This window comes from Corvus moneduloides, chromosome 12 (genome assembly GCF_009650955.1).
Source record: "Corvus moneduloides isolate bCorMon1 chromosome 12, bCorMon1.pri, whole genome shotgun sequence".
In the NCBI taxonomy this organism is placed as follows: domain Eukaryota; kingdom Metazoa; phylum Chordata; class Aves; order Passeriformes; family Corvidae; genus Corvus; species Corvus moneduloides.
In genome coordinates, this window is record NC_045487.1 from 8,466,466 (window position 1) to 8,478,659 (window position 12,194).

Below are 12,194 nucleotides of genomic sequence, written 5' to 3' on the forward strand. Positions count from 1 at the left end.
GTGGAACCTACTTATGATGTTGAAAGTCTGCTTGTTCAGTTTATAGGCTTTTATCAAATAATTCTTTCTAACTCCAGGGCAACATTCTAATAATGTTGCTTTTTCATGAGGCCACGAGGGCTTCATCCTGTGAGCTGTGGCCAGCAAAGCAGGGGCAAGCAGGCTGAAGTGTGTGCTTGGGTCTAAAGCCTGGGCTGAATGTTAGCACAGCTAACTTGTAAGAGCATTGCTGGAATACCTGGGGGTGAGATACTCCTTACCTCAGATCGCTGTTGGATCATTTAAACGACTTTCAGCAGTCAGACTTCCTGCCCTCTCTGATGGCACAAGAGAGACAGGAGATCCGTTGAGGGTCTCTGGCATTGTGAGAACTCCCAGCTTCCAAAAAGCATCTTGAAGGAATTTAGAGCACCTTTAAGGTCCCCTGAGACTTGGGGAAGATTGGTTTGGTTCACTTGTGGCTGAAGTGCTCCAGACAGACGCTTTGTTTTCCTCTGTTTAATCAGCCAAGAGCTTAGCTATGTGTGTACGAGGGTCTGCCTCCCCCACTGAACTCTCTTGGGCTGGGATAGCTTGGGAAGGAATATCTAAAATCACATTCCTTCTTGTTCTAGTCTCTCTGACATCAGGGGTTCTGTAAAAATGGTATTTCAGAGTGAGGTTTCTGGGAGACAACAGTGAAGATCCACAAAACCAGGTGCACAAAATGTCATCAGGAAGGAGTGAGAGGTGAAGGTTTGCTTCACTGAGAAAAGGAAAGGGAAGAGGACATGACAGAAACCATCCAGCATACAGAAGCACTGCTGTAAAGAAGATGGTGATGAGCTTCCCTACAAACCATCCAAAAGCAGCAATCTAATTTACAACCAGGAAAATTTGGGGTAGGCATTATTGTGAGCTTTCAGCTGTAAAGACTGAAATTTCCATGATTAGATCTTTTCAGACAAATGTGTCGGGACTATGTTGGTTCTGTCTGGACCAAGCAGATGAGTAGATGGCTGAAATGTGCTGGTAGTGACAAACACCAAAATCTTCCCCAGAGAGGAAGCCTGCAGATGTTCTGAATTCAGCTGGAGTCATTCAGCTCCATGGCCACAGACCATTCAGCCCAAAGCAGCAATGAGGAATCACTTTTGTCTATTCACAGTGAAAAATCAAGTGCTCAAAGATAAGAAGCTCTGGTTAATAATTTGTTGGCCTCCCCAGAAATGTGACACTCTTGGTGCTCCTGGTTCACAACTGTGTTTCCTGACAAAGAGAATGGCTTCTCTGTCTGTTGGCTTGATTCATCTGGATGTCTCCGGTGAGTTTAAATAATTCATGACGATAAAAGTTTATTTTTGTGCCATCTCGGAATGGTAATGAGGGTGTGTGGAAGCCAGCGAGATGCAGAGGGAAGCAGCAGGGTGCAGCTGCAGCCTTTGCATGGGTGATGTATTCCCATCATTAGTGGGTCAGATGCCAGGCAGGCAGCACAAGCAGGGGCTTCTTGCACACTGCCCATCCCAGAGCTCCTGCTCTCACCTCCACAGATCACCAAGGCCTCCTCCTCCCCAGCCAAGCTCAGGGCACAGCTCACTGTGGCTCTCCTCTGCCTGCACTATGGGTTAGGAGGTGTGGGTAGACCAGAAAATGAAACACCTTGTTTTCTACCGGCATTTAACTGGAAGTGTTTCCATGTACAGACACTTGATGTCGGCAAATCTGAGAGCAAAACTGGGGACTCCTCAACTAATGTGATGAAAATTTACTGCTTGAGCTGAAGCAGCCAAGCTGTGAGACCTGCTGTCTGCACACTGGAGGGCTGATCATGGAATCATAGAGTGGTTTGGGTTGGAAGCGATCTTTAAAGGTCATCTAATCTAATGCCCCATGAGTGATCAGGAACATCTTCGACCAGGTCAGGTTGCTAAGAGCCCTATCTAGCATGGACATTAATGTTTCCAGGATCATGATGATTCTACAGCCCCACAGTGCCTGATAGTGAGGAAAGTGGCCAGGATCTGCAGAAGGATTCTTGTTGTGGCCATAAGGGAACATGGTCGGGTATGAAAGAACGAAGCTGTACTCCAGCCGAGGACAGCCTAACAAATCCGTGTGTTGATCTCTTGGAGACCAGTCACCCATCTATAATGCTTATGCTCGCTGCACCTTTCTGAGAGACCTGCAAGAAAGTTCATGATCCTATGTGACACAGGGAACCAGGGCACACGGGTTTGGGGAGTGCACAGCGGCCCCACAGCTGCAGGTGCTGGTTTGGCATCAAACCCATCAGTGAGGTAGAAATCGGACACCCTGCTCAGTGGTGGTGGCCAAAGGGCCAGCAAAGAACTCGGGTCAAGTCATCCTCCTGCTTTAAGTGGACCATGGTGGGGGTGATCCTTTGACACTTACTGAAATAAAACCTGTAGTGAAGCCAGTGCGAGCTCTATCTCTGCATCTTTAGCCTCATTGCCTGCGATACACTACAGCATCAGCCTGGCTGGGGAGTGCTCTGTGGTCCCTTTGCTAAGCAGTCCTGTACAGCCACATTTCTCATTACCTGTGTACTCAGGAAAGCAGATACTCAGTGGAGATTTCTTAATTTTCTCCTCAAATATGTCCTTCTTGTTTAGAAACAGGATGATAGATGTATCTGTGAACCATTTGTTGTTGCAGATGCTGTCAAAAAGCTTCAGAGATTCGTGCATGCGGTTCTGCAATAGAAAGGAAAGATCACATCAGGCCAAAGCTAGTAACCCAGGGATGTTCAACATGTAGGGAAATCTAAAACAACTAAATTAAGGAGGAAAGCAACAAAAAATAAAATCTACAATATACATAATAAATTTATGTATACATACAGCTGAACATACACATACACAGATGCAATCCCTGTAACATCTGACATACAATTAGTAACTTAAGGGCATTTAACAATACAGAGCTGTTTTGATTTTGCATAACATTAATTTACAGGATCCCAGCTCATAGAAATCATCATGCACCATGCATGGATGGAGAATTATTTTTGCCCTTTGATCAGATTTATGTGTCGGTGTAGCTCATGCAGATTTTCTAAAATGTTTTCAATAATTTTTCTAAAATGCTTTTTCCACTTTCTCAAATGTGTGCGGCACACAACTGGTTGGATACATTAACCAAGGACTGGTAGATCCTTGAATTAATCTAGAGTTGGAAGCAGACATCAAGGTGACATAATTTTGGAAATGACCTTGCCGTGACCTTTGCCTGGTTTTGTTATTTTGTTTAGTGTTGTCTGTTGGGCTTTTAATTTTTAAATTTCTTTTTTTTTTTTAGTTCTCTTGGAAGATGGCTCAACAGAAAGTGTCTTGCAGAGAGGAAAAAAAGTGAAAAGGGAAGAAATAGTATAAAAAGGAAAACATAACAAAGAACATCTAAGAACAACCAGACTAGAAGTCAGGCAGCTACCACTGGTGTTAGCTCATGCCTCTAGAAGAAGATTAGCCACTCGCCAGCAGAAGAGCCATACATCCAAATGCACGCACAGCGAGAAGTCAGCTTTTTGGTTATAGGTCATGCAAAAAAAGACACAGAAAAGGAGAGAGATAAGAGGAATGAAAAAACCAGACCAGTTAGAGAGTTGCAAAGTCCGCCACATGGGTTTATGGTGGTGGAAAGAGCTCACGGCAAAGTCAACCAAGTGTCATGTTCCCCGCTGCTTTCAACTCTCAATTCGGTTTTTCTTTTTTTTTTTTCTCAGTTCAAGAGAAGCTTCATACCTGCCAAATTTGGTTGGTCTCTCAAATGCTCATTTTTTGGCCTTTGTTTGGCTAGATAAGGTCAGACGGCCGAGGAAAAGCTGTGGTGGTGCCGAGGCTGGCGACGTTTGGCGCCGAGGCCGACGCCGGAGTGCGCACGCCGGTCGCGTGGCCATCTCTCAGCCGGGAGCCGGGTAGTGCAGAGAGCAGGCGCGGTGAGGACGAAGCACACCCAAGAGTCAGGGGGTTATCAAAGGCAAAGCATGGTACAGACCAGACCGGCTCCTCGGCTTTTCCCAGCGGGATCTCCTTGGGACAGCACTCCCCAAACCCGCCAGCGCACGGAAGAAACCGGTTACAGCTATCACCACAGAGATACTGAAGAGAACAGGGCTGCACGGGCTTGTTACTGGAAGGTTTTTTGGGGTGGGTGCAGCACGTCCTGTTGCCCCCAGCCCTGGATTTGGGAATGTGGAGTGGTACATGAGTCAGCCAGGGGCCTTCACCCCGCTCCCACTCCATTTCACACCTGTGCTGGCAGCACAGTTTAGCCCAGCACTTCATTGATTAACACATTCCTTTTCATTGATACACTTTAGCATCTACTGAATGTTTTATATAGACAGAAGAGGCTCTGTGGATGGAAGAAACATCTGATCCAGCTCAGAGTGAAACAGGACACGTGGGATTTGCTGTGCTCTGTCTTGAATGACCGCGCATTTCCCCGCTGCTTGTATCGACACACGGGGACAACGCAATCACGTACAAACGTAAAATGCATTTGCTCATCGGGTCTCAGTTGCAATACGTTGCTTATCTGGATCATCCTGTGTCTGTGGGTGGTTTTTTGCTAACCCATTTGGTACTGGCTGGTGTGGGAGCCCCTGGAGCAATGCTCCTACTTGTGGTACCAAAATTGTAACCACATAGAAACCTGGTGTACAAAGGTTTTGCACAGGAGATCCTTGGGTACCCAAAGCCTTTGGGAGGAGAGAATGAAGTGGAGGGTGGTCAGGGGAGCATAAACAAATACAATTAACCATTTTTTAACGCAGGGTCCCTCACAGAACATTTTAAATGACATTTTTATCATCCTTGCTGATTTAAAATAAAAGCATGGAGAAACACGTGAATGCTGCTTGCAGGCTAAACCCACAGCTCATCCGCAGCAGACATCAGCCATCTGGGCAGCCTCGTGCCACAGCTGCCACGCTGCACAGTCCTGGAGAAGAGCAGAGGGGTGAAACTGCTCTTCATGGCATGGGGAACACCATGGGTGACATTGGGTTTGTCTAAGAAACAGAAGCTGAGTACTTCTCAGCTGGGCTTCATGGTTAGGTGAAGCCAACTTTTCTACAGTTCTAAGACTGTGTAAGGATCCTACAGAAGTCCTCCTACTTCTCTTACACAGTTTGATCAATTTGCATTAATGCATGTTAGGAGATGAGACTGTTTTCCCAAGAAATAGTGACTCTTAGTGTTCAGTTGTAACCAGAATATAGAATTACAGAATCATATACACACAGCACAAACCTCTGAAACATCCCTCTAAAACATGAGGGTTACACGAAATGTCCTCTATTCCTTTCAGATTCCAGAAACAAGTTTCAAAGCTTCCTAATTGTTGTCTGACCTGGCTTTCTGATCTCTACAGGTTGATTTTTCCTCCAGCTTTGCCAGTTAGACAAATAAACATAATGAACTACTCTGCCCACTCATTTTTATTTACGTGGGAAATGTTTTGGTCTTAAAATCCATCTTTTCCTTCCCCACCACCAAAGAGAAGATGACATGATTCAAAAGCCAGAAATTGCTTTCTGTGTCTGGCAAAGGTGCAGAGCAATATTCTGGTGAGCAGGCATGGATGCTTCTGTTGTCATACCTGGATGCCATATGGGAAATGCTGTTGCGTCCCAGAGGGCTTATGGGAGCCCATGCACAGACACAAGCTGTCCTGGTGCTGGCTAGCATCAGGAATCCTCACTATCTCCCTTTTCTTTCCCATCCCAACTGTTACTAGTTCAATAGATGTTTGTAGGAGCCCTCCAACAGCTCAGGCAGAGCCAGGTGCAGAGGCGAGGATGAGGCAGCAGTGTCTGGGTACCATATGTAAAAGGACAGGCTGCTGCCAAAGGAGGAGTGAGAAGTTAAATCCCACAAATAATCTCCCTCCTCCCAGTAAAGCCACAGTGGAAGACCAATTTAGTCCCTTAGAACTTGCCTGGGGCCCCTTTCAGGAGCACCTGTGCTGCTGTGATGGGGCAGATGTACCTACTCTGCTAGGAGGCACTAACGGTTTTGCTCCTCATACTTTCCGATGAAGTGACACAAAGAACTTCACCTGCTTTTGGACCTATCATGCTGCTTTTTTCACTTTATGTTGGGTCTATCATTAAGGGAAGAGCTCTTCAGACATGAATTTCTTAATGTCACTTCCTATTTCAAAATTGGTATTTAAATCCTTAAGTCTGCAAATACTTTGTACCCCAACAAAAAAGCAGCCCCACCACCCATGTTACAGAGGAGTAACCACTCGTCCATGCATATTCAAAGTCCAGTTAACTTTTCCTGCACAGAACAAGAGACAGAATTGCTCACAGCTGAGTTCAGATGTCATTGCACAACTGTGCTCCTGTCACTGATGTGAAGAGCAAACAGCTTTTCACTCAGCATGAGGGAGAAAGGATGCTGCGGTCAAGACTCTGTCCAGGCAGAAACACACTCATAAAAACCACTTTTTTTCACCAGAGCATGGGAGGAGACCTGGTGATTTCTGCAACACACAGTTGATTCAATATTTTCTGTTTTCCTTGGTGATTAAGTGCTTGCTGTCACGCAAACTATAAGGACACTGATGGTTATCCTATGCACAGCCAACTCCATATTCCCCCTCCTGCTTATATTTCCTAAGATGCCCAAGCCACTTTGGTTGCTTTGTCACTCCTGAGGCAATTCCTGAGCACCGCAATTCCATTTTCCTTGCCCAATGACAGCAGAGAGAGCACACTAGCCAGGTCATACAGTGCAGGATGAACCAACAGGCCAACACTAATGCACACCAAGGGTTACCAGCACAGAGCCTTCAACCCGTCCCATCCTCAGCAACGGGGACACAAACAATACTTGGATGCCTTGGCTAGATATGGTTGACCTAAATATCTTAGCTTCAGAGGCAACTATGTGCAGCATCAACACCTCCCTCTCTTGCCATTACTCCTTTGAATTTGCAAGGTAAAAAATAGAGGATAGTCTCAGTTCCCAGAGCAGGTCCCATTCCATTGCTGTGTTTTAAAAAATATCATTAGGAATTCTATTTAGAAGGAACAATGGAAATCTACCTGTGTGAATCATCTTCTCTAGTTTTACTGAGTGATATGACTGCCCCTCTCTCTTCCCAGATTACAGAGCTGGGGCTTTTCCTTCTGTAACCTCAACTTATGAAACAAAAAGATAAAGTCACAAATGAAACAAAATCGCCTTGTTACGCAAAGACATAATCCAGGGAGATGTTCTGCCAGTTAAAGCAGGATGTTCCCACTGTGTACAAATATGGCAGAGAGCCTGGCAGCTCCTTGTGAAGCACTTGGTAAAGGCACAGACAGGTGTAATACCTTGAGGACAGTGGCTTGTGCATTGGATGGGCTGGGCAGAGGGTACCGTTTTGCCACATGAGCTCTGGCTTGGGCTTTGGCTGGCAGCAATGGGACTGATGAAGGCACTGCCTGAATCTCTCTCATGCCTTGTTCCTCTCCCCTGGAAGCTGGGCACACAGGGACACAGTTTAGATCTGCCAACAGCAGCATAAGGTGTTGGAAGCAATGGGAGAAGTTGGATTCAGCAGCACTGGGAATTTCTGTGAAAAGTGTGATCTTTATGGGTGTATGGGCCTAAAAATCACAGATACAGGAAGTTTTCTTTATTTTCTTTACATCTTTCTGATCTGGACATAGGGAAGTACTTGCTTTCCTCAACTGCTGCTGTGTGGCTCTTTGTGACAGGGAATTAGAGAGAAAATACATCCCTTATAAAAGACAGCCTGCCCTTAAGGAGCAGGGACAGCTTCAAACACAACAGTCTCGTTTTAGCTGCTGCAGGAGGATGGGTGCTCCGTCTTTTAAAACAAAGAGCACAATAACCCACAAAACAACTTTACAAGCATAGAGCTGTTTTTGAATTTTAAGGGCAGGGACAGGTCAGAGAGTGTTTCACCCAGCTTTGTTTAACCAGCTCTTTGGAAAGGATTCAAAATAAACCTGTTTGTGAGCTTTTTTCAGTGAGACAAACTGACCCTACACTTGTCCCACCTGGAGCTTACCAAGGTGAGCCTGTCCCTGGTCCATGTGATGCTGACTGCATCTCAATTGCAGTTTCCTCCACCTGAAGTGTGGTTTGACTTAGAGAAGTGCAAAAAGCACCTGTGAAATCCTGTGCTCATTGACAACAGGGTGCTGAGTGCAGGAGGAAAAGCCATTCTCTATGTGCACCCAGCTTTGGAAGGGTTTTTTTGGACCTTGATATGCAGTAGGGCTCTTTCCCTCTCATGGCTCCATGCCAGCAATGAAAGCTCTCTGCAAGTCCTTTCATACTCATGGAGACATCTGTACAGCCCCCAAACCTTCAGCAGATCCACACAGCTGGAAGTGCCTGGACTGTAGTAAGTAACTCTAAAAAATGAAGCTAGAGGAGCAGCATCCAGCTCACTTTCTCAGCTGCCTCCTCTTTGTGTTTTCCAAGTGAGAAGCAATAAAAGCTGATTGACGTCATTAAAGCCGGCAGATGTGACGGATGCAGACAGCAAATCGGCTGACTGATGAGATGCTGTTTTACTGCTGGGTTTTTGGAGAGGCACCACATTACCAAGGAGGGGACCAAATGCTTGGGGGTTCACCTGGGAGGGGCCAGGGTCTGTGGGTGCCACATTTTCCACCTGCCATTTGTGATGGGGATATAATAGGACAGGCAAGATCCAACACCACTTTTTTTTCCTGATTGCACTGGCCTTGCTCAGGGTTGTTTATTTGGGTTAGGCAGGGGCGTCCCGCTGGCGTGGTGGTGGTGGCGATGCCGAATCCTTTCCCCATTTACGCCGAATGTGTAAATGAGCAGCAGCTGCCTCTGCCCTCCTGTTGCTCAGCATCTCCTGAAATGTGTTGTGAACAGGGACTGAAATAGCAAGCAAATGTCAGTGCTGTGCCAGAGCTGCACCAGGCTGCTCTCCTGCTGCAAAAGGAAAGTTGGAGATGCATAAATCCCAGTTTCTGCAGCGCAGCACTTCAGGGGGGAGGCTGAGCTGGCTCCGGGGTGGTGCTGGGTGAGGGACAATCACTGGCAGGGCTCTCCCCAGGAGAGATGCTCTCACCTCTAGTTCAGAGCAGCAGAGTTAAGGCTGACATTTAAAAAATGGCATTGACATTCAGGCCATTCCATTTTGTGCTCCATGGCTTTGAATCACAGGCTCTGACTTGTGTAGATGGTCACCCAAAGGCGACCTGTATTAAAAGCTGCCTGTGGCTCCACAATTTGGGTGTCACAGTCCAAGTTATACCTGCAGAGCACCTTGCTCTCTGCTCATATCACAGCTTTGCTCCCTGTCTCCTGGACCTGCCCTCTCCCTGTGTGTTCTTCTGTGTCTCCTGGCTGATTTTGCTGCCGAGCTGCAGAGCTCTATAGTGTTGAGCTAATGGCTGGATTTTTCAAATCATGTCAGGAGATTTTGGTTCCTTCCCAGTAAATCCTACAAGGCTGAGCTCCTTGAGCATATCAAGGCCAGGGTCAGGGGGAGGAGACAACTGGGGATAAATAAGTGGACATGAGAGGATGTAGAGTGTCTCAATCAATCTGGAGGGACACAGTCATGGTCACAGAATCACAAGGACCATCAAGTCCAACTGGTCCTGCACAGAACAACCCCAAGACATGCCTGAGAGCATTATCAAAATGCTTCTTGAACTCTGTCAGGCTTGGTGCTACGACCACTTCCCTGGTGAGCCTGTTTCAGTGCCTGATCACACTCTGGGTGAAGAACCTTTTCCTAATTTCCAGCCTAAACTTCTCCTTGACACAGCTTCATGCCGTTACCAGTCCTGTGACTGGTAATATTAATATCACCCGGAACTCTGGCATCGATATGATTCAAACAACCAGGTGATTTCATCAAAGAATTTGCCAGAGCTCATAAACCTGGCTCAGAGACTAGAAACCAAAGTCCCCCTCGTCTTTTTGGGACAAGAAAAGCATCACCTAACAACAATCTTTTCCTTGATCCCATCCTCATCCACAGCTTTCTGCAAGCCTGACATCTTTACCAGCAGGAGAATAAAAAGCCTCAGAGAGACAGAGCTGGCAGGAGTGAGCCCTCCGTGCTGCTGCTGCTGCTGCTGCTGCAGATTGGGCACTGATGAAACCATTACTGAGTATGGCCTTCAATTCCTTTTCATTAGACAAATATAACTGGGTGCCCACAACAGTTGTCATTAGTCCCAAAATCATGTATCCCCATCATACTGAATGAATGGTCAGAATACACTACTGAGTCTTACCGTATCTTTTCTGTGTATTCAATTCACTTGTATTAATTGCACTCTAATGCCAGGGAGAACACAGGTCCTCACCAGCTTTATTTCCAGATGGTATTTTGAGCCTAATGTCACAGTGGGAAGTCATAACATCTCTCCTAGAGCAAATTACCTCAGGAATCAAACAGTTCCATTCTCACTAAGGAAAATGAATTTCTGTAGCCTGAAGAAATAGGTTATATTCCTAGGCTGAGCCCCAGGTGTGCACTGCTGTCCTGCACCTCTGCACCACAGCCTGACTGCTTCCCTGTTTTAAAGCCCACCCAGCTGTATCCTCTTGCTGGATATAGGGTCCTGTAATGCATTTTGAAAACACAGGTTGGCTAGAAAGGAGAAGCAAACCACTACGACTTTACCAGCATAAGGAAGCATTACCTGGGCACGCAGACTTCATATCAAAAAATGTGGAGGAGGACAGATCTCCCCAGGATTTCAGAGTCAAGGGGGAGCGACGGACAAAAGCACATTACTGTAGCACCTCAGGGAGCATTTGGCGATCTCTGAGGAGCTGCTGGCTATACAGTATCCCATAAAGAGGTGTTGGGGCCTCCAAGACCCAGTTAGACTCACCGTGGTTTCGTCTTCATGGAGCACCTGGTCGTAGCCACTCAGCGCGACACAGAAGATGATTGCTGTGACATCCTCAAAGCAGTGAATCCACTTCTTGCGTTCTGATCGCTGGCCCCCGACATCGAAGAGCCTGCAGCACAGGGGAGGACCATCACCACCCACTCCTCCCTAGTTACCAGGGAACTTTAGCATTCTTGGCATTTTCTGACCACATGGGCCCTGGGAGGCTCCAAATACAAAGCAGTGGGTCTTTCACCCCTAGTTTGGTCTTCTCCTCCAGAGCCTGCAGCTGAGGAGGACCAGGAGGAGCAGTTACAGACAGGGATGTGGGGACTTGTGGGAGAGCCTTAACAGTGTGCTGGGTCCCAAAGGGTCTGTGGAGGTGGAGACCACACATTCTTGACTTTTATATGCTCTAAATACTGTTTGTGTGTGGCTTTCTGTCTTTGTGCCCTCTTCTCTCTACTGGATGGCATCATGAGGGTCAATGTATTGTGTTAACTACATGTGACTGACCCACTTAAGAGAAAAGATCTAGCCAAATACTTTTACATTTATGAGGCTTGATCAGATTTGGGGGTCAATCTTGTATTATACATTCCAACAAAGAGGTGTTTGGGATAGAAGAAGCTGCCATGAGCTTCTATCTTACAGGAAGTGACTTTCAAGACAGGATTGTCAAACATTTCATTTTGTTGACTCTCCAAAATGCTGTGTCTTCTGCAGTGGGAGCTATCCATGCATTAACCAGCAATTTAACAACTTCTTCTTTAGGAAGTATGGGGAAACCCTGTGATAAATAGTGGTTCTGTAAATTTACTGTACAGTTTTAGACTAACCTGAAGTGGAGGTTTTTGAATGTGAAATGGGTTTCTACGATGCCAGTTGTTTTGACCCTGGTTCGGAGAATATCCTGCTCCGTGGGCTGGTAGTCTGCAGCTCCAATTCGATCTAAGCTGTCTAGGTAGCTATGAGAAGAAGGGAAAAGAAAAGAAAACAGCTAAGAATAAGACACACATTAATCTTTGTCAATCTTAGATGAATCCTTCAGCTTCCTATTAATCTTTTCCAATCTCATTTTTCATGGCTGAATGTATTGTAGCTAAAGGAAAAAAAAAATCCTATTCTAGGGAAAAACAAACCTCAGTAAGCTAATCATAAAATCTGATAGGGAACTGAAAGCAGGAAATTAAGTGTGGTGTGTTGTGAGTCCCGACTGCAATCTGTGAAAATACACAGTTTTAATATTAACTTGCTATTTTTATCCCCTGAGGAACAAGGGTCCAAATCGGTCCATTGTGCTGGATCCTGTACACACACCTTTTTC

General features: G+C 46.1%; 1 protein-coding gene across 2 annotated transcripts in view; it reads right to left on the minus strand.

Moving 5' to 3' along the window:
- Window positions 1-12,194, minus strand: part of GNAO1 (G protein subunit alpha o1) — a 145,895-nt gene that overhangs the window by 14,517 nt on the left and 119,184 nt on the right. Inside the window, exons 5-7 of one of the 2 annotated variants that reach the window (XM_032121479.1) lie at window positions 11,707-11,835; window positions 10,868-10,997; window positions 2,543-2,696 (exon numbers count right to left, since the gene is read on the minus strand). In XM_032121479.1, the coding sequence (XP_031977370.1) occupies window positions 2,543-2,696; window positions 10,868-10,997; window positions 11,707-11,835 (413 nt within the window). The remainder of the gene's footprint in view (window positions 1-2,542; window positions 2,697-10,867; window positions 10,998-11,706; window positions 11,836-12,194) is intronic. The other variant, XM_032121478.1, reaches the window with a different exon arrangement.